At 48.1% G+C, this 25,698-nt stretch overlaps 1 protein-coding gene across 2 annotated transcripts in view; it reads left to right on the top strand.

Annotated features, from left to right (window-relative positions):
- Nucleotides 1-214: 214 nt before the first annotated feature.
- The window catches only part of UAP1 (UDP-N-acetylglucosamine pyrophosphorylase 1), a 101,172-nt gene continuing 75,688 nt past the window's right edge, over nucleotides 215-25,698 (top strand). Inside the window, exons 1-2 of one of the 2 annotated variants that reach the window (XM_085654797.1) lie at nucleotides 215-351; nucleotides 17,944-18,255. In XM_085654797.1, coding sequence (XP_085510923.1) covers nucleotides 17,976-18,255 — 280 coding nt within the window. In that variant the 5' untranslated portion in view covers nucleotides 215-351; nucleotides 17,944-17,975. The remainder of the gene's footprint in view (nucleotides 352-17,943; nucleotides 18,256-25,698) is intronic. The other variant, XM_085654796.1, reaches the window with a different exon arrangement.

Below are 25,698 nucleotides of genomic sequence, written 5' to 3'. Positions count from 1 at the left end.
ATATCTGCGGCTGACCGGCCAGGCCGTCACGCCCCCAGCAGGCCCAGCCTGGCTCTAGATGAGGATCGCGTCTCATACGGACCCGGGTGCCTGGTACAGTCACGGGCTGTACCAAGCATAGGAGCGGAAAGGGGGACACCTGTCCCTAAACGGAACTTCCGTACCCAGTCACACTCGCACTCTTACGAAGGACGCCACACCCGTAACCAGGGGCGAGGTTACCGGAACCCTGTGTGACGTTAGCTCGTACGTGCCACGTCAGCCGGTCCCGCCCCTCGGTAGCACTACTGGATGCCGTGGCACTGCCGCTCAGTGGCGGCACGGATCCTGGGAACATCGCCGAGGCGCTGGGTGAGTGTGCTGGGTCTACAGCTTTGTAGCCCTTCTGAGTCGGGGGTAGGGGCAGGACCCGAGGTTAGAAGTAGGGCTATTGAGCATGACCATGAAGCAGTTCGTGGGTTTGAAAGCATGAGTGTGCGAATAAACCCAGACGCAGTGCCAGGGCATAGAAAGCATGATTGTCCCAGGAAACGGTGCTGGACACAGAAACTGGTGCAAGGGGCAGACAGCGATGGCTATGGGCACTGTCAAAGTGGTGCCAGGTACCGGTAGACGCAGATTTCTCAGCACGCGCTGATAGTAGGGGTACCAGTAAGTGCCCGGGTAAGTAGTGCAGAGGCACGGGTCTGGGACAAGAAGCATTGCAGAGACATTTCTCTATATGGACCGGTACTCGCATTCACGGAGTACCCACAATTCCGTAATTTGAAAGGGAGAGTACTCGCGCTTCTCAATAGCACAAAGATACTCTTGCCCAGCGAGTGCCTTCGCTTCTCTAATTCCATTTCAACCGCTATGCAGAAGCATTGATGGGGACCAGGCAGAATGTCAGGGGCAGGCATTTGGTGCCAGTGTCTAGGTAGAAGAGTAAGGGTCAGAACTGGAACATGCTGTACTGCAGGGGGGAAATCCGGGGAGTTTTAAAGTGCCCGTTAACATGGACTGATAAGGTCTCGCTTACAGACAAGATCTATTGTAGACCATAGCAACAACCTATAGTGGGCTTTTTGCTAGCCCATTGCTTACCACTGGTTGACTTTCTTGTCGCTCTCATCTGCTTCCTATTAAATGGCTATCCTTTCTCTTCTTGTGATTGTCCCTCCATTGGGATATACTCTCTTTATCATCCTTTTGAGTGGATGACTTGTATCCTCCCTTCCGCCACATTTGGGAAACTACTTTTTTCTTTCTTTCAGCACTCCATGTAAGTACAATTATTCCCTTTCTCTCTCCCCTGCGTGCTGCCCCTTCACCCCAAATCGCCACCCGCGCTCTTAGTGTTGTTTCCCCACTTGTTTGTAAAATGCATAGAAAAATGTATATTTTTTCTGGGATGTTACTAAGTCTAATCTTTAACCTTTGTTTGTGCTTATCTCCTGCATTCTACTATCTGAAAAATAAACTATGCCATTTATAAAGACTGGAAATATTGAATTCACTTGTACATTTCTGAGTTATCTTCAGGAATGTGTTTGCTTTTCATCCAGTATATGTATTATTTTTTTTAAGATCTGGCTTTATTGCACTGCTGTAGGCATACCTTATGTGATCAACTGAAACTGACTACTGAGAGAGGAGCTTTGGCTCTGCCCAGAGGTTGATTAGATTGAGGAAGGATTTTATTGGGCAGACAATGTGTGGTTCTCCTGAAAAAGAGTTCTGATATTGCAATTTTTGTATTGTGAAAGTTAAGACAAACGCATTAAGCCTGCCTTATTTATAATGAAAAGAAGATATTAAAGCCATTAGTCCTTTAATGATGGCTTGTCATTACATTTTGTTAAAGTTTGTAGACAGGTATTCTTTTATAGGGAATCTTACAGATTACCATAGTAGGAAAGGGTTTTAGTGTGATTACCCTTTCCCTGTGATAAACCCCCAGGGTAAAAGATTTGCACTTTGAGAGTCCTTGTCCTGTTTGAGGAAGGATTGTTTTGTATATATTTGTATTTTAATGACCATTGAGAGAGGGGCTTTAGCTAGAGGAACTTTGGCTCTACTTAAATATTAATTACTCTATGTAGATTCTGATTGGGTGGAAATTGTTTACTTCTGTTGAAAAAAGAGTGTTTGTAGTACATTTTGGTATTTGTGGCAAAGCTGATTCTCAATACAGCAGGACTGATTTGGTTATGTTGGCGAGCCACTTATCAGAGCTATAGGTCTGATCTGTTTATGATGAAAATCTATTACAAAGGCAAGAGGCTTAACTTATTTCTTGTGAAAAGCTTATTGAAGTCAATAGACATTGTCATTACAGTGTGTTGACACTTGTAGACAAGTATTTTGTAACAGGGAATCTCACAAATTACCATGGTGAGACAGGGTTTTGGTGTTGATTACCCCTCTGACGTAGACGTTTTGGAATTTGAGAATTCTTGTTATGACATTAGTTAGGGCTGCATGTTTTTTTGCCTATAGTAATTGTATACATCAATGTAATTTTATGACTGTAATCCAACAGATGCAGTGTAGGAAAGCTTATGTGCAGTATAGAAGGCCTGAATTGGTTATGTTGAAAATCCAGTGATCTCAATCAATCAATCAGGGGTTTGTAAAGCGCGCTACTCACCCGTGAGGGTCTCAAGGCGCTGTGGGTGGGGTGGGGCGGCTCCGGATCAGTCGAAGAGCCAGGTCTTGAGGTCCTTCCTAAACGTGTGCAGGGTTGGGGTGCATCTGATGTTCACCGGGAGCTCGTACCAGGTTTTGGCTGCGATGTAGGCGAAAGCTCTTCCGCCGGTTCTGTTTCTGCGGATGCGGGGGACCTCTGCCAGGGCGAGGTCGGCGGAGCAGAGGTTCCTCTTGGGTACGTGGAAGGATAATCGCTCGTTGAGGTATTTGGGTCCGATGTGGAGGGATTTGTAAGCGTGGGTGAGGAGTTTGAAGGTGACCCTCTTCTCGACGGGGAGCCAGTGGAGGTCTTGTAGGTGTTGGGTCATGTGCTCATGGCGCGGTGTCCTGAGGACGAGTCTGGCTGTGACGTTCTGGATGGTCTGGAGCCTGTGCAGAAGAGTCTTGTTGATTCCGGCGTAGAGGGCGTTGCCGTAGTCCAGCCTGCTAGTGATGAGTGCGTGGGTCTATGCTGTAGGCTTCATTAGTTCACAGGAAAAGGTTTTTAGCTTGGCAGAAGGCCATTGGGCCTCTCTTAAATTGAAAATTCATGCCAAACGCAACAGGTGTAGGTTATTGTGAAAATCATTTGTTGGCATAAGGGTGGATTGTTATTACTTTGTGTTAAAACCCGTTGCACAACCATTGCATGGATTCTCTGTGACTACTGTAGTAGGCAGCAGTTTAGGTGTTGTATTGCCTCTCTTAGAAGATATGTGTTTAGAAGATTTAATTAATGTTGATCATTGCTAACAACATTAAAAGGGGTGAAACATTCTTTTGAAATCTGCAAGTTTGTGAATATGTCTAATTTTGTGACTTAATGCCTGAGCGTTGATTTGTAAGAATGTTAGTGCAGAATTCATTAGGCCTGAATAGGCTATGGTGACAAACCAACGATAAAGCATACAGGCCTGATTGGTTCTTTGGGCAATGTTATGTCGGGTGCCATGGGCCTGACATATTTGCTATGAAAGATATTAAAGCCATTAGTCTTTTAATGATGGACACCTGTACCCTCAGGTGTTTTTAATCCCAAAAATCAGTAAAGATGAAGGGGGTATATAGTCACTTTAAGATGTTCTTGATCGTTCTGAGTCAATTGAACCACACTGGTTAGTTGTCATTTCCATTCCATTTTCTTTATTCATTATTACTCATTTAAAAGCTTGATTTTATTCTCCATTTTGGCCCTCTTTCTCAACATGAAATTTCTTAAAATGCCCTGTTATAACTTAATTCAAGACCCCATCTTTATACATATGGACTTTTGCCTTTTGGCAGGGTCGGGGGCAGGATGCACTGACCGGGAGTTTGTCCACTTTTGAGAATCGTGCCAGGCCATACCTTTCAACTCACCTGCCTTTGACTGTTCTCACACTTACCCACCTGCCACCCTGCCTTCTTCACCTGCCTCCCTGCGGCAGGCCCCATCAGGAGGCCTGTGAGCAATCTATATTTAACAATAATAAGTAGCTTTTTTTAAAATTGCAGTTCATGCCTTTAGATAATGGGTACTACTGTTCCACAAGTTATGTACTCCATTTACTGTCCTTCAGGAAGATGGCCAGGATGCAAATTTACGACCTGACGATTATCACTTTGTCAAATTGGAGAATGTTCAGCTCATTGAGCTATCTTCTGGCATGATGAGAGATATTTCATAGCTGGGAGAAAAGTGTAACAGAACATAACCCATGTAAAATAATAATACTTTATTATTTATGCCATTGCATTTGAATCATTTTTTAGGTCTCGACTGAGTACCTGTGCTGTTACTTGTGAGACATTTTCATTACTTGCAGCTGACTTAGAGCCCTCCCATTGCTTACGATTCGTTGGCTTCATCTTCACTCTTTTCCTTGATTCTCTATGGTCAGCACTTAGGCCTCACTTCCTCATCGTCTGTTTGTCCCTGCCATGGAGCATGACCCAAGTACTGCCCAGTGTCCTTCCACTGCTAACGCTTTAGGAGCGACTTTTTCATTTTAGATGCAGCACACCATAAGAGGGCATGGGTTTGCAGGCATTTCGCCCCATCTTGCTTTGTTGCTTGACCCCACTCGCTCCAGAGCTTGCGCCCTCTCACTCCATTGTTTGCCCCCTCTCGCGTTGTTGTCTGCTTGCACTGTCCCACCTGCTCTTTCCACATTGTTGTTTGCTTTCACTGTTTCATACGCCCCTCTCCTGCATTGTTTCTTGCTTACCCCGTCACGCCGACCCCTTCGTTGTTGCTTACTTGCTCTACCCCTCTCCCCCACGTTGTTGCTTGCCTCTCCTCTGTTGTTGCTTGCGTGTCCCATTCCTGCCATGCCCCTCCCACACCCTCTCACGTTGCTTACTTGCCCCGCCCCTATCTTCCCAAGTTGTTGCTTGCCTCCTCCCTCTCACCATCCTCCCACGTTGTTGCTTGCCTCCTCCCTCTCACCATCCTCCCACGTTGTTGCTTGCCTCCTCCCTCTCACCATCCTCCCACGTTGTTGCTTGCCTCCTCCCTCTCACCATCCTCCGATGTTGTTGCTTGCCTCCTCCCTCTCACCATCCTCCCACGTTGTTGCTTGCGTCTTCCTTCTCACCATCCTCCCACGTTGTTGCTTGCCTCCTCCCTCTCACCATCCTCCCACGTTGTTGCTTGCTTCTTCCTTCTCACCATCCTCCCACGTTGTTGCTTACTTGCTCTACCCCTCTCCCCCACGTTGTTGCTTGCCTCTCCTCTGTTGTTGCTTGCTTGTCCCATTCCTGCCATGCCCCTCCCACCTCCTCTCACGTTGCTTACTTGCCCCGCCCCTATCCTCCCAAGTTGTTGCTTGCCTCCTCCCTCTCACCATCCTCCGACGTTGTTGCTTGCCTCCTCCCTCTCACCATCCTCCCACGTTGTTGCTTGCGTCTTCCTTCTCACCATCCTCCCACGTTGTTGCGTGCCTCCTCCCTCTCACCATCCTCCCACGTTGTTGCTTGCTTCTTCCTTCTCACCATCCTCCCACGTTGTTGCTTGCTTCTTCCTTCTCACGATCCTCCCACGTTGTTGCTTGCCTCCTCCCTCTCACCATCCTCCCACGATGTTGCTAGCTTTCTTCCTTCTCACCATCCTCCCATGTTGTTGCTTTCCTCCTCCCACGTTGTTCCTAGCTTCTTCCTTCTCACAATCCTCCCACATTGTTGCTTGCCTCCTCCCTCTCACCATCCTTCCAAGTTGTTGCTTGCCTCCTCCCTCTCACCATCCTCCCATGTTGTTGCTTGCCTCCACCCTCTCACCATCCTCCCACGTTGTTGCTTGCCTCCTCCCTCTCACCATCCTCCCACGTTGTTGCTTGCTTCTTCCTTCTCACCATCCTCCCACGTTGTTGCTTGCCTCCGCCTTCTCACCATCCTTCCACGTTGTTGCTTGCCTCCTCCTTTTAACCATCCTGCCCACGTTTTTTAAAAGTCTTTTTTTATTTGTTTATTGCATTTTACATAGTATAGACCTTCATTGCACCGTAGTGCGACATAGTAGTTTTTATACATAATGAAATCGAAAAACAAACTTTGGACATGCACATGAAACATAACCCTCAGGGCAAAATAGTCCCTACGCCATGATCGGTGTGATATTGCATTCTCGACAGTACCAACTGTGAAGGTGTCAGACACGTAGCAGTTCATAAAAAGCGTGTGTGGGCAGACCTCCAGGGTAGACAAAGGAGGCATTCAAAGCTTGCATGCGTACAAAAAATACACTAAATGGAATACCTCACATTATGCACAGTCACTTACCACGTCCGAGTCATAGGCACTTAATCCCCAGTATCCTTTAGGTCGACTCTGTGGCGGAAGCAGTTCATTATAAACATCTGTTTGCGTGTTGCAATACAGCATATCAGCAATCCATTCACACAGTAATGGTATGGGACCTCTGGCCCACCTCATAGCGACTCTACGTTTAGCCAGCAGGAGGCCCATCGCATCCAGGTTCCTACTACCGGCTGCAATCCATCTGCTGTATCCCAGCAGAGCTAGCAAGGGGGTAGGTTCAATCTGTTCCTCCACAATATCTCTCAGTGTTGAGAAAATCCTCACCCAGAAAGCCAATATACTGGGGCATAGCCATGACACATCTAAGTACCCAGCCTCCTGTTCTCCGCACCTGTCACATTTCAGGGAGTCTCTCAGGCCATAGCGAAACAACCTGACAGGAGTGTAGTACACCCTGTTGATGTATTTAAAGTGTATCGGGCGGTGTCTTCCATTTAGTGATAGCCGTCTTGTGACTTGCTACAATAAGCCCAACATTTATCATCAATTGTCATGCTGAAATCTTTCTGCCATTCCTGTCTGACTTTCTGTAGTTGTGCTTTCCTGGGTTCCTGTGCCAGGGCGTACTTCGTTGTGATCAATTTCGCTGGGGAATCAGCTTTGATGGTATAGGAAAGCGCTGGGAAGTCACTAGGCTCCTGCATCTCCTCACCTAGCATATCCTACCACGCATGTCGGACCCTGAAGTATTGGAACTTGTCTAGTAGCGTGAGTCCCTGTGTGTCCCTAACAGTCTTCCCAGTCTCGCACCGCTCCAGCCCGAAAGAAATCTCCCAGTGTGTGTATTCCTACGCTCTTCAGTGTATGAGCCACCTCCGTTCTCTGCCTATTGGAAACCAGGTGCACCAATCTAGTGGTAGTGTGGAGAGTATAATTGCCCCCATCTGAGCATCAAGCAGCCTGTGCCATGCGTGGGCCCTGGAGTTGAGGGACTCCATGACGCTGGACTGGGGTTTTAAGCAGTATCTGCAGCAGCAAATGGGGTTCTGCAGCTTGTCGCTCAATAAGCAATTGTGGCAAGTCAGCTGGGCCATGTATCCAGGCATAAGCGTGTGAGGCCTGAGCTACCCTGTAATATAACTCCAGGATGGGCGCGCCCAGCCCCCCAGCATTATACGGTAGAGTCAGTATCTCCCACCTAACTTTGGGTTGCTTACTTGCCCACGCGAGTTTGACCGTGAGTTTGCGGAGGTTGAGAAACAGCAGTGAGCGTGGGAGTAGGATGGGGATGGTAACAAATAGAAACAGGAACCTTGCCAGAATCTCCATCTTCATCAGAGAGATATTTCCTAACAACCAGACCGGCAGCCTAATCCATCTATTGATGTCGTCCTCTAATCTTGAGAGGGCCCTCCCATAATTCTCAGCAACTACCACAGCCGGATCAGTGTGAATCTGTATCCCCAAATAATGTATCAGGTCTTAGGTCCCTGCATTGGGAAATCTAACTAAGTGGGAGTTGTTGCCGGGGTCGCTAACATACAGCAATTTATCATCCGCGCGCGCTGAGATTATTAATCGGTAACCCGAGAATCGCAGTCCTCTGTGGCTATGATATTCACGCAGTGCGCATGCTTGTGGCTCTGCCACTATAGCATAGAGGAGAGGGGACAACGGGCAACCCTGTCGAGTCCCTCTAGAAATAGTTATAGTGGCTGTGACCTCTCTACCCAGGGAAATCTTAGCCATGGGGCGATTGTAAAGCGTTGATACAAGTTGGATGAAAATGGCACCACGCCTATTCTCCACAACATTCTCTTCATGAAGGCCCACTCTACCGAATCAAACACCTTCTCGGCGTCCAGGAAAACTGCCGCCGCCTTGACGTCTGAGTCTAATCTTTGGATTGTGCCAAATATAGTTCGGAGATTTTTTTTTATTTTTTATTTTTTATTTTTTTGAAACCGTTTATTACAAGTCTTAAAAGTATACAAGTATGGGCCCACAACCTTCCGGCCGGCCGCTAGCAATGATAGGAACATACGACATACATTTATGGAACACGTGGCATTACAGGAGGAGCATTTCACAGTAGGTAACAATGTCAAAAGCCACATCATCCAGGCCCCATTATGCGGTTTCATTTTAAATTAAGAACAACAAAAATTAAAACCACACCCACAAGGCAACCCACAATCAAAAATAGCAGCACGTGCTCCCCAAGAGGGGGGATCCCAACTATACACAGAAGTGTGAGGAGGGGGAAGAGAGCAGAGCGAGGACTGGGGGAACCCAATGCCCGGCAGCGGGGGAATGAGTCGGCTAAGGGGATGGGGCTGGCGAGGCATCAGGCAGCAGCGGTGGTGCGCAGATACCCCCTCGGTAGGCGTTCCAGGGGCCCCATACTTTCACCCATGTCCCAGGCTTACCCCTAGCCACATACACCACCTTTTCGCGAAACATGCACCAGTCCATGTGTTCTTTCCAGGCCGAGACCGTCGGGGGCCTCTGGGATCCCCACAGTTGAGCAATATCACGCTTGGCTATCATATATCCCAGAGTCACCCACCACGTCTGCGGCGCCGAGTAATCAGTCGGTTCCCACACATTCAACAGGCATCTCCTCGCTTCAGGCAACAGCGCCACATGCGTAACCAGTCGCAGCACTTCATGTACACCACGCCAGAACCCCTCTACCTCCGGGCACTCCCACAAAATATGCATAAAGGTCCCCAAAGCACCACACCCACGCTTACACAACCCATCTCCAGCATAGCCCATACGCAGTAGCTTTGGCCCCGTCATGTAGACCCGGTGGAGTATCTTGAGCTGGACGAAGCGAAGGCGAGCCGGTATGGCCACCTCCTTCGGGGAGGCCACCGCGGAGGTCCAGTCCTCGTCGTCCAACTCCAGCCCGTCGGCAACCCAAGCCGCACGAAGGGCAGTCAACAGGCCCGAGCGGTCGTTTATTAGCTTTTTGTATATAAGGGAGATCGTGCTGTCCGGGATGTGCCCATCCAGCATTCTATCCTCCAGGGGGGAATATTCCGGGATGGAGGCAGCGTCCGAGAAGACGGATCCCAGCGCATGACGGACCTGCAAATACCGAAAGTATTCACTGCCCTGCAACTGAAATTCCGTCTGCAGCATATCGAACGTTTTAAATCCTCCCCTCGTCCAAAGATCCCCCACTTTACTGATACCTATTATGTCCCACTTCTCGAAGCCCTTAGAAGTCCACAGGGAACCTAACCGCTCAGACGCGTATAGAGGTGATGCCCGGGTCAAACGGTCCTTCCACCCCATAGCTGCATTGGCCGCGTGCCAGACTTGCACCATAATACGCGTGGGGCCCGTCAGACGAGCGTCGGGCGCGCTAGAGTAGAGCGCTCGATTGTAGTCGCCACCTGGCAGGAGCATCTTGTCCATTTCAAATGCCGGGTTTAGGGCGGGCCCGTAGAGGCCATGGTTAATGGCAGCGAGCTGGGAGGCCCAATAGTACCGTTTAATATCCGGGAGGGCAATCCCCCCGTCAAACCATGGGAGCGTCAGCTTAGCCAGAGCAATGCGCGGCCTCCCGTCCCAGAACAGGCGGCGTTGCAGACTCTCCACCTCACGGAAGTAGCGCGCCGGGACCAAGTCCATAGTGTTCTGCAAAGCGTACAGAAAACGCGGCAGAGACATCATCTTGAACAATGCCGCCCGGCCGAGCGGCGAAAGCGGCAGGCGCCGCCAGCGTGCGACATCTACCCGCAGACGCTGGAGGGGGGGAAGCAGATTCCGTTCATACCGGGCCTCCGGGTCCAGAGTAATGAAGACACCCAGGTACCGAAATCCCTGCGGGGCGATCTGGATCGGACAGCCCCGCGGGAGAATAGGAGCCTCCCCAGAGAGAACATACACACACGATTTAGCCCAGTTGATGACGAGACCGGAGTTACGACCAAACGAGTGTAAAACATCAACTAGCACTATAAGTGATTTACGTGGGGAGGCTAGGTACAGAAGGATGTCGTCAGCGTATAAGGATACGCGGTCCTCATACTCGGGGGTCCAACGGAGACCACGGATGGAAGGCTCCCACCGCAGCCACTCCGCCAGGGGCTCCAAGGCAAGCGCAAAAAGAAGCGGCGACAAGGGACAGCCCTGTCGCGTGCCCCGGCCCAGCTCAAACGGGGCCGATACTCTTCCGTTCACGACCACCTGCGCCAATGGGCCCGCATACAACAGTTTGACCCAACTGATGAATCCTGGGCCAAATCCGAACTTCGCAAGCATCGCCCAGATGTATGGCCACTCAAGCGTGTCAAACGCCATGGTGGCGTCTAAGGACGCCAAAATGGCCGGTTCCCGTATAAATGGGACGCGCGCAAGCACCCCATGCAAACGCCGCAGATTAAGGGCTGTATTGCGATGGGGAATAAAGCCAGACTGGTCCTGATGAACCAGATCTCCCACCACACCGACCAGCCGATTGGCGAGTACCTTAGCGAGAATTTTGGGCTCCGCATTCAGTAATGAGATAGGCCGATAAGAAGTAACCCGATCCCGAGGTCGCCCTTCCTTGTGGATCACCACGATTGTAGCCAGACGCTGGTCAAGCGGGAGGGAGCCCAGCGAGTGGGCCGCGAGGAACATTGCGCGGAGGTGAGGCGCCAATGTATCCGGTCGCAGCTTATACAGCTCGATAGGGATACCGTTCGGGCCCATGGCCTTGCCAGAAGCGACCGAGCGTATGGCGAGGGCGATTTCATCAGAGGTGGGAGCGGCGTCCAGCGACACCCTGTCCTCCCCGGACAGGGAAGGCAGCGCGATATCCCTGAGCAGGGCACAGGAATCCTCTTCCGAGCAAGAAGAGACCGGGGAATACACCTCGCGGAAATACTCCGCGAAACAGGAGACAATTTCTTCTGGCTCAGTTACACACACCCCATTCGTTTTCTCAATCAGCGGGACCACACGATTCGCTCTCTCCTTTTTATCCAACCACGCTATCAGTTTACCAGCCTTATCACCCACATCATACAGTCGCCCCTGTTGCTCTCTACTAAGGCCCCTGGCCGCCTCCGTAACGAGGGCCCTATAAGCCGCCTGTTTGAGCTGGAGGACATGAAGTGCAGCATCCGTCACCCCATCTTCTAGATCTCCCTCCAGCTCAACTATTTCAGCCTCCACCCGGGTCACCTCCTCCCGCTCGCGCCTCCGGGCGTGGGAAATAAGGGATAGGGCCTCCCCTCTAAGTACTGCTTTGAAGGCCTCCCACAGGGAGATAGCTGAAGGCACTGACCCCACATTCTCCTCAAAATAGCGCTGGAGGGATTTAATCAAGTCAGCGCGAATGGTGGGGTCGCGCAGGTACCAGGGATTGATTGGGACCACCCTGCTCTCAGCCCTCGGGAAGACATCAAAATGCAGCAATAGTGGGGAGTGGTCCGAGATACCCCGTGCCAAATGGCGCACCTCCCCCACCCTCCCGACATGGGCCGCCGGGACAAGGACATAATCAAGCCGTGAGAGACTACCATGGGCCCCCGAGTGGAAAGTGTATTGCAGCTGCGTGGGATGTTTTAAGCGCCAGCAGTCCACCAATCCCAGTGTATCCAAGAGGCCGGATAGCCACGCCTGTGCCCGGGGGAGGTCCCTAGGGGGGTGACGATCCACAGTCCCAGAAACCACCGCTTTGAAATCCCCCCCCCACTACCAGAAGCCCCCCCGGAAGGCCAAGGAGGAGGCGCCCCAGATCTGCAAAGGTGGTCGACTGCAACCCCGGTGGGACGTACACTGACACAAAGACAACCACTTTGCCCTCCATTCTACCCACCAAGACAGTGTAACGTCCCCTGTCATCGTGGAGCACCTCATCAATTTCTAACGGGAGTGAGTTCTTTACCATGATACCCACACCCCTCGAGCCTGACGTGAAGCCCGAGTGGGCCACGAGGCGGTAGCCACGCCGATTCATGGCACAGAAGGAATTGCCAATAAGGTGTGTCTCCTGCAGGAAGACCACATCAGGCGAGAGTCGCTTCAAATACTGCAGGACCACACCTCGTTTGATCCTGTCCCCCAGTCCATTGACGTTCCAAGACAACAAAGTTAATTCCCTACCCCCCATCATACACAGAAACCATCATTCGTCCCCCCGAGAGCACAGTAGAACCAACACAAAAAAAGGGTTGCCTTGTGATAATAACGAACAACACCCCATCCCTGCCCACCCACCCCAACAAAACTCCCCCCTCCCTGCACCCCTGCATGAGCCCAGACAGCCCACCCAATGTGCAGTGTGCCTGTCGCCCCATAGATAGTTAAACTAACTAGACCCCCAGAGAAGGAGGGAGAACCCCCAAGAGACCCCACACAACCTCCATAGGAGGGGAACTTAAGCAATCCAACGTATAGTCAAAAATGGCATCATTTTTGTCCCGAGCGAGGCCTAATATTAGTCCCTCAGCCTTGATCCGGCGAGCCCTCTCCCCCGGCCGCTCCCCCCCCGCCACCCCGATCCCAATCTCCAGACAGAGTATCCAGCCAGTCCCCGGCCGCTTCGGGACGATCAAAAAAGTGTGTGCGACCTTCCACCTCCACTCGCAGCTTAGCTGGGAAAAGCATGGCGTACTTGAGATTTAGGTCCCGAAGACGGCGCTTGACACCAAGGAAGCTCAGTCTCCGCTTCTGGACCGCAGGGGTGAAATCAGGATAGAAATTAATGTCCATATTGTCAAGTCTAATCGGTCCCTGTAGTCTGGAGGATTGCAGGATAGCGTCTCTGTCCCGAAAATTAAAAATCCGGGCGATGAGAGGTCTCGGAGCGGCTCCGACCTTAGGCCTTCCCCCGGGAACCCTGTGGGCCCTCTCCACAGCAAAGAATTTACTCAGCCCCCGTGGCTGGAGATGGGTAACAATCAGGTCTTCCACGAAAAGGTCCGCCGCCGCTTCCTCACGTCCCTCAGGCACCCCGATGATACGGATGTTGTTCCTCCGGGCCCGACTCTCGGAGTCCTCCAGGCGACGATCCATCAGCGCACTCGCCCGAGCAAGCCGGCGCACCTCCGTTTGCAGGGCCGCCACATCTGTCGTAAGGCCCGATGCGGTGTGGGCCAAAGAATCGACTCGGTCGTTGGTCTTGGAGAGATCGGCCCTTATCAGGCCAACATCTACGAGGACCGAGTCGATCTTCTGCGCCAGTGTGTCAAAACGCTGGCCCACAGAGGCCTTCATCTCGGCGATGGCGCCCATGACATCCCGCATCCGTGGGCAGATCGGGGGCATCAGTAGGGCCCTCAATGGACCTGCGTGGCACCTCAGGAGATCCCTTCTGGAGGGTATAGCGATCCATGCTGTTGGACTGATGGGCAGCGCCACGCCGGGTCGATTTTACCTTTGCCCGATCGCCATCTTGTTTCGTGGCCATGGTCCCAGTCTCACGATCGCACCAGCCACGTCGTGAAGGGCGGGCAAGCCGGTCCACGGGCTCCGGGGGGGGTGCCTCCCCCAGATCTGCGGGGCGGATCACAGCCGGCGGGCAGGCAGGGTCCCCCAGCGAGGCCACACCAACACACAAAGCCCCGCGAGCCAACCTCGCATAGACAGCAAGGAGGGTGCGAAAGCGAAAGTGAAAGTGTGGGTTACGCGAGCCACCAAGCCCTATCCGCCGCTGTTATTCACTTCGTCACTGGATCGGCCCACAACGCAAATCCGGGGTTCGGCCAGGAGAAGGCCGCAAACCTCAATCGGTGCTAAAGTCGGTGTCCGAGGTCCGATTTGGAAGCGGAAAACGGGCGCCACCTCAGCTCGGGCTCACCAACACAGTCCCCTCATCTGAGACAGGATATGTTCAGGATAGTCATAGGAGGTCGCGGAGGTCCTCGGGAGCCTCGCACCTACGCGGCCATCTTGGTTGCGCGCTAGGCTCCTCCCCTCTAGTTCGGAGATTTAACGTTAGATTGCGCCCAGGTACAAACCCTGCCTGTTCCGGCCTCACTACTAGTGGCACCAGAGGTTCGCATAAATCTTGGTGTACAAGTTTAGCAAAGATAGGGGTCTGTAGGACGAGCAAGCATCCAGGGCCTTCCCTGGTTTAAGTATCATAATTAACAGGGCTTCTTTCATAGAGGGGTGCATCATTTCAGCCTGCTCCATATGCTCAAAGAGTGTCATGGGGGGAGGGGTGAGGGACCAAGCGGTCCTGGAATGTCCTGTAAAAGACTACTGTGAGCCCATCTATCCCCGGCGCACTGCCAGCTTGCATCGATTGAAAAGCAGCTCTGACCTCGCCTACAGATAGTGGGGCCATGAGGTACTCCCGATGAGCGTTTGTGAGCCATGTCAATTAAATGTGTTCTAGATAATCTAGTTTAGCCATATCGTCGGGGGGGGGGGTTGGAAAGTGTATAGCTGTGAATAGTATCTATGGAATCTATTCCCTATGTCTGTACACTCGTGCAAGAGGAGACCATCTTCGTCTATAATTTCTGTAATAGTGTCCTCCTCACGTCGCGGTCGCAGCACAACCGCCAACTTATGCCCGGGGCGGTCACCCTCACCATAAACTCTAGCTGCTGCATATTTACAAAGATGCTTGATCTCCCTATCTGTTGTGTCGTGGAAGTCTTCCAACGCAATTCTAATATCTGCTAAAACCTTATTGTCCCCTTTCCTTTGAAAAGTTTATTCCAGCGCCGATATATCTTTCTCCAAACGTGTCAATCGGTCTCTTAGTGATTGGAGAACCCCCGCATGTGTATACATGGCGATACCACGTATGTAGACCATAAAGGCCTCCCAAATGACACTAAAATTGTCCACAGAGCCCAGGTTCTCCCCCCACGTTGTTGCTTGCCTCTTCTTTCTCAACATTCTCCCACGTTGTTGATTGCCTCTTCTTTCTCACCATCCTCCCACGTTGTTGCTTGCTTCTTCCTTCTCACCATCCTCCCACGTTGTTGCTTGCTTCTTCCTTCTCGCCATCCTCCCACGTTGTTGCTTGCTTCTTCCTTCTCGCCATCCTCCCACGTTGTTGCTTGCTTCTTCCTTCTCGCCATCCTCTCACGTTGTTGCTTGCTTCTTTCCTTCTCGCCATCCTCCCACGTTGTTGCTTGCTTCTTTCCTTCTCGCCATCCTCCCACGTTGTTGCTTGCTTCTTTCCTTCTCGCCATCCTCCCACGTTGTTGCTTGCTTCTTTCCTTCTCGCCATCCTCCCACGTTGTTGCTTGCTTCTTTCCTTCTCGCCATCCTCCCACGTTTTTGCTTGCTTCTTTCCTTCTCGCCATCCTCCCACGTTGTTGCTTGCTTCTTTCCTTCTCGCCATCCTCCCACGTTGTTGCTTGCTTCTTTCCTTCTCGCCATCCTCCCACGTTGTTGCTTGCTTCTTTCCTTCTCGCCATCCTCCCAAGTTGTTGCTTGCTTCTTCCTTCTCGCCATCCTCCCACGTTGTTGCTTGCTGCTTCCTTCTCGCCATCCTCCCACGTTGCTTGCTGCTTCCTTCTCGCCATCCTTCCACGTTGTTGCTTGTCTCCTCCCTCTCGCCATTCTTCACATTGTTGCTTGCCTCCTCCTTCTCACCATCCTCCCACCTTGTTGCTTGCCTCCTCCTTCTCATCCTTCTCCCACCTTGTTGCTTGCCTCCCCCTTCTCATCCTTCTCCCACGTTGTTGCTTGCCTCCCCCTTCTCATCCTTCTCCCACGTTGTTGCTTGCCTCCCCCCTTCTCATCCTTCTCCCACGTTGTTGCTTGCCTACTCCTTCCCAAACTCTTCCTGTGTTGTTCTTAATTGCCCCATTTCTCTCACCTCTTCCTGCATTGTTGCTTGCTTTCCCCCACGTTGTTGTGGCTGGACTGCCCATATGGGGGATAAAAGCGTTCTGACGCAGCAAACGCTACCTATTGGCTTTGCCAGTACTTGTTATCCAGTATGGTTTAAGCAGACAGATTCAAATACATGCCTGAAAGTTAAAATAACGTCATATTTGGTTAAAAATAACGGGGATTCTACCACTGAAATTGAAAGTCTCATATATCAAGCTGCTGCCAAAAGTTGAGAGGTATGCCGGTAGCAGAAAGCATCAGGAATTGCATAAGCGCGAAGGGAATTTGGGAGCCAGGGGTAGTGCTAAGTGACAGTAGCTGGTATTCATGTTCTGGTTATTAGCGTAAAGGGATCATAGAGTATCTGGACCAATTGCCAGGGTTAGAGGCTATGAACTAGTGCTGGACTATCATGGGGGCATAGTATAATGCTGTTGTGTTCATTTTTTCCAAGAGATGTGAGGCATTAACCTGTGCAAGTTATCATCTGAATCTAACATCTGTGGGGAGGGTGTAAAGACAAATGCTGTGGTTGATGGTACTGGGATCAGGGACTAGTGTCACTGTTGGTGTAGAAGATTGGGTCTAGATTCTGTGCTAGACAGGAATGAGTAATTATAACCATAACACATTGTGTTTCTTATATAGCCTGGGCTGGACATGAACATCAATACTAGATGCATTCCATGACCAGATTGATGCATCAGGAATGCGCACCAAGATGTGATACTTTTACTCATGATCAAAACGGTTAATATAATTTTCCTTGATGAAACTCATTATCCCACATAGGCACAGACTGAAATACATGTTGGCTGATGCAAAATATGACATACAAGTTATGGATTTGGACTAGTAGATGTACAGGTTGAACTACTAAAAATAAAAAAATAAAAAAGGATAAAAAAATTCTACAGGGGAATTATCAGGTGGTATCCTGGAACCTGTGGTGTCTGGAGCAACTAGAACATGGTAATCTTGGCGCACATGGCACCTGACATCCCTGAACCTACAGTGTATGTAGCAACTGGAAGCATTAATCTATTTGTAGATTTGTAATGCTGGGTGAAGCTCCTAATTCCAGAGGCTTTCATTATTCAGTGTCTTAATGACCTTCTTTTAGATTGTTACATACTTCCATCCCTATGTTTTCTGTGTCTATCTATTTTGTTTATTCGTTGTAAAGACTGTGTTAATTGTTCTGTATTTTAGTTAATACAAAACATGGTTATACGGTATTGTTCCTTGAACCTTCATACTTTTGATGCACCCTTAGTGGTCATCTATGCATGTGGAGAGTTAGCATTTTCTTTCAGAAAAATACTTTCCAAACATATTTGAAAAGGATTGTGCAGTTTACTTTTTTACAATCCGGCTCAAGTGCCCCTCTTTTTTACTAGTTACAATTCCTGTTTTCCCTAGTTATATGAGGTGTCCAGACCTCTGGCACAGGGCCATGACCCTCGAAAGGTGATGATTCTTCAGCCCCGAACAAACAGTGTGTGGTATATGTTGGAAGGAGCTAATGTGTTCACAAAAACAGTCACTGTTGTCAACTTTGAAAAAAACCTCGTTCCAAGAATCCCAGTCATGCAGTACTCAGCGGTTCCCTGCTGTGCAAGAGCTTTCATCTTTGGTGACTGTAACTTGACTATATAATGAGCTTCCCAATTCACTAAACATCCCGAAAGCTCTCTTTACTATTGCCTATGATCTACCTTTCTGTTTCAGATGCTTCTTGGAGTCCTGGTCCTCACTTCGCCATGAATATGAATGCGTTGCAGCAAAGGCTGGCAGAAGCTGGCCAGTCTCACCTTCTGCAGTACTGGGAGGAGCTTTCCTATGATCAGCAGCTGGACCTGCTGGGTGAGCTCCAGGGCATGGACTTGACAGAGTTGAATATGTTCTTCCAGAGGGCTATGAAAGGGTTTGGCAGCTTGGCCAACCAGGAGAAGGTGGATGCACGCATGGAGGCTGTCCCCAAGGATGTGTTGGGCAGTGCCACCAGAGATGGAGACCAGCTTCACGACTGGGAGCAGGAAGGTATACTGATTTAATCTTTGGTTGTGATTAAATAAAAGTGCCCATGGAAGAGATGCCGTTGACCCAGGTGAACTTGGACAATAGCAGTCAAAGTTGCTGATTGGAACAAAACTGGTGAATCAGCTTACATTGAGTACCAAGAAATGTCCTTCCAGCTATTGTACTTGTTAACATGCTCATGTCTGTTGAAGGGATTTAAGAAGGAAATGCCCCCATATTTTCTAGGTACATGTCCCACTATACATTGTGTGAAAGGGGATCGGACCGCTGCCCCATCAGTGTACACACACTAATGACAAACATTGAGCAATGGACCAGCTCGCCATGTACAAACACTTGTCTACAGAGAGTCCATTGGCTGCATGGCATGCTACACACCACATACTGTACCGTGGGTGACCTATCTGGGCTTTACTGACCCATATGATAAGTGTGTGCACCAGCTTTGGCATTCACACTGGAGCATGATATGAAATTAAATGTACTGTCGTTTAGCACATGCACGTTGTCTCCTTTAGGATCCAGCATCTGTTCCATAATGCAGCTCTTCCTTCCTCTGTTAGTGGTAATTAGCTTGTTTTGTTTTCCTTCAGCGCCTTAAGAGATCGTTTTATTTGTCCTTGACTCCCAGTAGACACCACTGTAGCTTGTCAGTAGTAGGCAGGTATGTATGGTTATTCTTTGAACACTGGCTCGGAAGCGGTGGACTACAGTAGGCATTCATTATAACACGCTGTGAGGGTATGGCGGGTAAGGCTCTCCCTCCACAAAGGCCGCTGCATGAGCGTGTTTATCATTGACACCCTTTTCCAGGCTTCACAAGCTAGCTATAGAAGGCTTGCTTGTAATAGGTGGACACGTATGGCTCCCTACTTAGTTGGTTTACCCTAACTCCACCCTACTCGGACCTCTCTCTTCCTAGCCATAAACTTTAAACTAAACAATATGACTTTCTAAATAATGTATTTAAAAAAGAAGTATCCTCATTTTAAGACTCCATGTATTTCCGTTAAACAAACAATCCGTACTAAAAATGCTGTATCAGTTTCATGAATTCCAGTAACTAACATTCAGTTTGTGGAGTACTGTTACCCTGTTAACTATTTACAGTTTATCTTTAGTTCATTCTCCACCGAAACAGCCAATGTTCTGCAAATATTGACAGAGCGTGAAATTATTCCAATGTCCCAAAACCTGAAATGCCCAATACATAAGAAATATCTTGCACAAAACCTGCTTTACTAATGGTAGGTAATCCAGGCAATTTAATAACGCATTTATGAGTGACCAGGTCTAGTATTTTACAGGTACTTGTGCGTTTATCAGGTGGAGATTCTCAGTAACTGTTATGTTGTATAGCTTGTTGAAATTTTTATCAGAGGACTCAAAACTTCATTTTCTGTAACACACAGATAATGCTTGTTGATATGCCCACAGTCTTCCTAAAGTTCACTCTTGCAAAGAGCTCGTGTTCCCTAGCTAAATCCATTCAGTCTTGCCTTCACCCTACGATACAAACGGTTTGCTCCTTGTCTTAACGCCACATTGTACACTGTCAGCTGCCTCTCAAATTGAGGTATGCTCTGTAGGACTAAAAGGCTCTTTGGCTGTGTACCACTAAATCTATCTCTCATCCAGAGAACTCATTTTATCTGCTGCCAGAACAAGCATGCTCTCCTTTGGATCCAGATTGCACCTACACATGGCACGTTAGTCCCATATTCTACCTAGTGCGAAGGTCTTAAAACCTTTTTTAATGTTGAACCCCCATTGATGAAAGTGGTTTGGCCAATGGCCCACATCAGGTAAAATCTATATTTTCTCATCAATATAAATTGTTAAATATTGCAAGCAAGCCTAAACATTTTGTGAGGGTTGAGGGCACTTTTTTGACGAATGTAGAAAATGCTAATATTCAGTAGTGTGTTTTTAATTGGTGCAGTGAATACATGAAATGTAAACTATTGCATGTGAGTGTAACATTTAAAGAGTGGTTTGAGCAGGCAGGCATTTTCATAGAAAAGTCCATAGCAATACAGGGGTTCTCACAATAAATACATCATTTGAAATAGAAAATATTGTTAGCAAGTCAAAACATCTAGAAGACATTAGGGGCCGAGGAGTAACACTGTGCAAAAATTGTGCTTGTCGTTGATCTTATTAATACTTATTGGTTCACAACAATTTAAGTTTTCAAACATAAAAAATAATTTTGACAAGTATGTTTACATAATGCTATTGGCTTCAGAGATGCTTGTGAAGTGGCAGAGGTAATTTCAGGCCTCATTATTGAGAGATCTTCACACCTCCCATCTCCGGACACTACTCAGTATCCATTTTCTGCAGTTTGAAGACCACGGAAGCAGTGGTATTTACCTTGTTGACCAAAAGAGCAATATAAACCAAACGGTCCCACCTTCTTTCTTGCAGATCTTCAAATTTTCATATGCAAAGCAAAGCTATTTCTTGGCAGTAACGAGAGGGGCCGTATTATGGGAAGGGACCCCGGGTGCGCAACGGGCATGGGCACCCGTTTTGCGTGCCCCTGGGGCACTTTGGTATTACAGAAAGGGCCGCAGGCATTTGTGCTGTCCTTTCTGTAATACAGATGTCGCTGGTGCACATTTAGTGCCAGCGATATCACCAGAGGGTGTTCCCTCATTTGCATTGGGGCGTGACCCCAATGAAAATGAGTGAATCCCTTTGCCTCTGTGCCGTGCCCTATTAGAGACACGGGCGCAGAGGCAAAGAAGCTGTCAGGAGGCGCACTATCAGTGCGCCCCCTGATGAAGCCCATTGGAGGGCCTGTTGCCTGCAAGGAGATCTCTATTTAGCTTTCTTCATCCAGGGTGGTGTTTCCATTCTTTTCTTAATGGACTCTTCTAAGTGTGGTGCTTTTCTTCTGGGCCACTGCAATGACAAGGATTGTTCTGAGTTTTTGCAAGGCCAGACACTTCTCTTTTGAACCACTTCAAAGTTGAGTATTTCACTTTTGTTTAGACTGCTGCATGACCGGTTACTTCTCTTCTTCTGCATTCCATATCTTGCTGTTCTGGAGACCTGGAGGGGATTGTTGTAGCGAGTGAAGACCATAGGTGCTGGGTGTTTTACTGGGCTGTGCGTTGTATTTTTTTAAAACTTTATTTAAAGTTTTACAATATAACATAACACCAGTGTGCATACCGAAATACAAAGCTAGAGTTAAACAGACATACGTTTTAGTGATGACAGTTCCCCACACTGGGATGTTTGTTAAAGCAAACTTCTCATTCTAAATAAAGCATGGACAAATACAGTTTTAAGTAGTTAGTAAGGAAAGATCATATGCTTTAGCACGAGCAAGAACAACCAGCGACCATCTGCACTGTTCAGCTGGGGGTTACAATCGGCAGCTTTCTATACATTTCGTGCCGCGTAGGAGAACGTTGCACTGAAGACAGTTGGCAAACAATAATTTTTTGTGGTCAGACGGTAATTAGGAGGCATACCCAGGGTGCACCAAAGCTACCTGCAAGCACATCCGAGAAGACCCATAAGCTAAAAACATCCTGCACTTGGTGTTTGCATGCCATCAACAGCACGTACACAGTCTCATGCTCTCCCAAGACAGAGAGCAAAAGAGCAATGTAATAACATGAACTGCAAAATGATATACAACTTTAAAAAAAAATGGATGAATCAACTGTTCACAAAATATATCTACTTCCACAGCTTGATGTTATGGCAGAAGGAGGAGTTCCAGGGTATACTACCCACTGCTGTTTTTTCCCCCCCTCTCTTTTCCAGTCTGGCAAGGCAGCACAGCATTTTGACATTTTGTACCCGTCTTAAAAGATACACCTCAGGATGAAGCCAAATCCCATTCTAGGTATTTTTCTTTCACCTCATGCTATTGGGTGTTTGATATATTGTTTCACCTCGTATGGAGTGCTTCCATTACAGTGCACAAGGAACTGTTTTACTTCTCAAAACTACACTGAAAACAATCTTTTTTTACTGTAGCAGTCTTTGTAATGTTTAGTCAGGATTTATGCATGAGTCACATGCACACGTTTGCCCACATGCACACTTCAAGGCATACGTTGCACAGTCCTGCAGATTAAAACAAATCTAACATTGGCAAAACCAATGGCCCTGGCTTTAATGTAACACATGGATATGCAAGCATGCACAAGGGCAGTTTGTATATGGGAGCACTTTAAAGCCACCCCTAGAGGTTTTGCCTAGGCTTGTTTTTATTTTAGTGGTAAAGTGAGGTAGGTGTGACCTGCATGGCTGGATTGAACGTCGTCTCCCCCATGCAGGATTTAGAGATTCTGAACAGGCTGTGGGGGTAGAGGCAGGAGCGGACATGAGAGTTGGCCTTACTACAGCTCTACTTTTAATATCTGCATAGGACTCCACTCAGTTGGTGCCCCTTTATGACTACTAAGACAGCACATATTGTGTAACCCTTGCTATCAGTTACTCCGTGGCAGCTCCTCCGCTAAGGCGGAGGAGTGTTACCCCACTGCGCAAAAAGTAAAATAAAATGACAACTTATCGTTATTGTCTTTTTCTTTTTGCATACAGTCAGTGGCCTGAGCGGGGGGGGGGAGTGGTTTGCACTCCTAAAGTGAGCATGAACTGTTTGGCCGGCCCTCTTGGGCCAACCAAACAGTTCATGCACACTTTGCATGTTCCTACCAGGCTGCATTACACAGCCTAGTGAGGAACATGCACAGGCTCCATGTTCCTGTCTGAGTGCCGATCCACGGTGCTCAGAGCTCCAGCCAGTTAGAAGACAACGTTTCTCGGGCTTCACTTAAAGATCTATACCTCTGATGGTAGTTTTGTCGTCAGTGCTGAGCTGGAAGTTCATGTGTTCGATGATCGGTGTGGTCTTGTCATCTCTGGTACCTTCTATTTATTCAATTAAGGGATACTTTTATACAGTTGAGGTATTAGACAAGACACCTAGGTTGGGGAGAGACAGAAGTTACAGAAATGACTGTACAAAGCTGTATTATTAGGAACTGTGATAGTAGGTGTAAAGGATTTAAAGAAGTATTTAAACAATAGTAGTATGCTTCTAAACAAATAGGCACTGGGGAATGTTAGTCTGCTTCAATTTACAAGAGGCACAGGAAAATGAGAGCAGTGTTAGTCTGCCTTACTTGTAGAGATCTAGACGTACTAGTCATCCTCCACTTAACAGAAAGCCCTTGGAATACAGTTGAAAAGGGAAAGTGCATTTCAAGCTCTAGTCTAAGCAGGAAGCAATACAGGAAGTTTTTGACACCAGAGGTTCTTGTGGGATTCAGCAGCAGACTTTTCTTTTTCTGATGTCCAATCGAAAGCACTTCCTGATGGTACAGGATGTAGGCCGTCTACCCTTTTCTCGTTGCAATTCACATTTTATGTCCTTAGTTTCTGGCTCAGAATTCTGCAGATTAATGCATTAGCAGCAGAAATCATTGTATAAATAAGAAATGGAATTGTTGTTATTTCAGATGTTACTTAAAATGGAAAAGTACACAAGATATACATTATGCTTCAAAAGTCTTTGGGCAGTGTCTAAATCATGACATCAAAACCATATTTTAGATTTGAATATATTCCCTCACTTATGCTTCACACTCCTACCTTTCAGGTTCTCCTTCCATCCCAACAGAGCCATTTTTCATATGTCATTCTTGACTCAAAAGACTGTGGTCTTTATTAAAAATGTGGTTTAGCATTGAAAAACTCTATAACTCTTAGTCTATGAGGGCAAAAAAGGGGCCTATTATACAGGATTAAAATGCATTATATAAAAAAGTTAAATTATGGTGCAATAAAACACTTTTAACACTGATCGCTTTTGTTACACTGAACCTAAGGCGTATGAATGCTGAACGTTTGGCCTAAAAAATGTAGTCTATAAAGATGGACTTTCAGAATACCAATGATCCTTTATTTAATAAAATCTGTGGAGCACTACGTCCAAGTGTCTCTAGCCTTCTTGAAAGAGGATAGCAGTAGGACTTTTATCTTCATAAACCTGTCATCTGCCGTCCTAGGCTATCCCAACTCCTCAAGTACCCTGAAAGCCCAGAGGGTCTCAAGTTCGGGGCCTTCCGGGGCATTTGGACACTTTCTAGATATGACCTGCTTCCAAATTAGGTTAAGAAAATTCTTTAGAGTTTATGTAGTGAACAGTTTCTGGTTTCCAAATACTAGTCCTCCTCCAGTTTAGCAACTGATTTCACTGGTGCCAGGATCTTCAGTACCTGCTAGCATTGTGCCACTCTTGGATAATTCAAGAGCGTGAAATACTAAGTGGAGCTATTGTCATCTATAAACCGCTTTATTTTTGGGATGGAGCTCTTAATTTGTGCCTTCAGTAATTCCTTTTTCAGTGGTTGTCCAGTCAGTCATTCAACATTTGTAGAGTGCAGCACTGTCACCCCTGGGAGTATCCGGGCCCCGGGGTGCGAGGTCTCCATTGAAAAGTCAGGTCTTGAGGAAAAGACAAAACGGAGGGCAGAAAAATGATCAGAAAAGACAAAACCGAGGGCAGAAAAAAGAGCAGAAAAGGCAAAACAGAGCAAGAAACGAGCAGAGAAGACATGCACAGAGGGCAGCAGGTAGATAGGAAGCAGAGGGATGCGGACAAGCAGGACAGGAAAACTGTCACAGGGGGAGCTGGCATGAGGACCTGCTCAATTGGGATATGCTTCAGCCTCCATTAAGTAGGTCTTAGAGAGAGGGCGAGGCGCTGGTTGGTAGGAGGAGGGAAACAGCGGTAGGAGGGAATGGCAGGTAGGGAGAAGAAACTAGCGGAAAAAGGCAAAACAGAGGGCAGAAAAATTAGCAGAAAGCAAAAACAAGCAGAAAACAGCAGAAAAGTCAAAACAGAGGTCAGAAAAACGAGCAGTAGAAGCAAAACAGGGGGCAGAAAAAAGCAAAAACAGAGGGCAGAAAAATGAGCAGAAAAGTCAAAACGGAGTAACAAACGAGAGAGGAGGCACAAACAGAGGGCATCAGGTGGACAGGCAGCAAAGGGTAGCGGAGTGCAGACAAGCTGGACAGGAGAACTGTTGGAAAGGGAGCTCGCACGAGGATCAGACTCGTGGCTGAAGCAAATCATTAATACCATTTTATCTGTACAATGCTGAAAATTGAACGCTGTGATCTCTGTGCCACCTCACTATCTCATTTTCCAATATTATTTGTTTATTTGTATCATTGACTCAAAATACATCACCATTTTATTATTCTGTTATGCAAAATAAACCACGTTTGTGATTGCTCGTCCCTATTTCCAAGGCTGTCTAGATTCCTTTGTTCTACCACGCATTGCTCTTTGTCTGTCCTGATGCGTTTTGTATTGGCAGCAAAAGTCCTTGCATTATCTTAAAAGTCATTTATATAAACATATTAAAAGGCATTAGACCCAGTAATGGACCCCCTGAAAATCTA

This window comes from Triturus cristatus, chromosome 4_1 (assembly GCF_964204655.1).
Source record: "Triturus cristatus chromosome 4_1, aTriCri1.1, whole genome shotgun sequence".
Taxonomy (NCBI): domain Eukaryota; kingdom Metazoa; phylum Chordata; class Amphibia; order Caudata; family Salamandridae; genus Triturus; species Triturus cristatus.
Note: the sequence above shows the minus strand (reverse complement) of the source record. Positions and strands in the feature narration are given on the sequence as shown.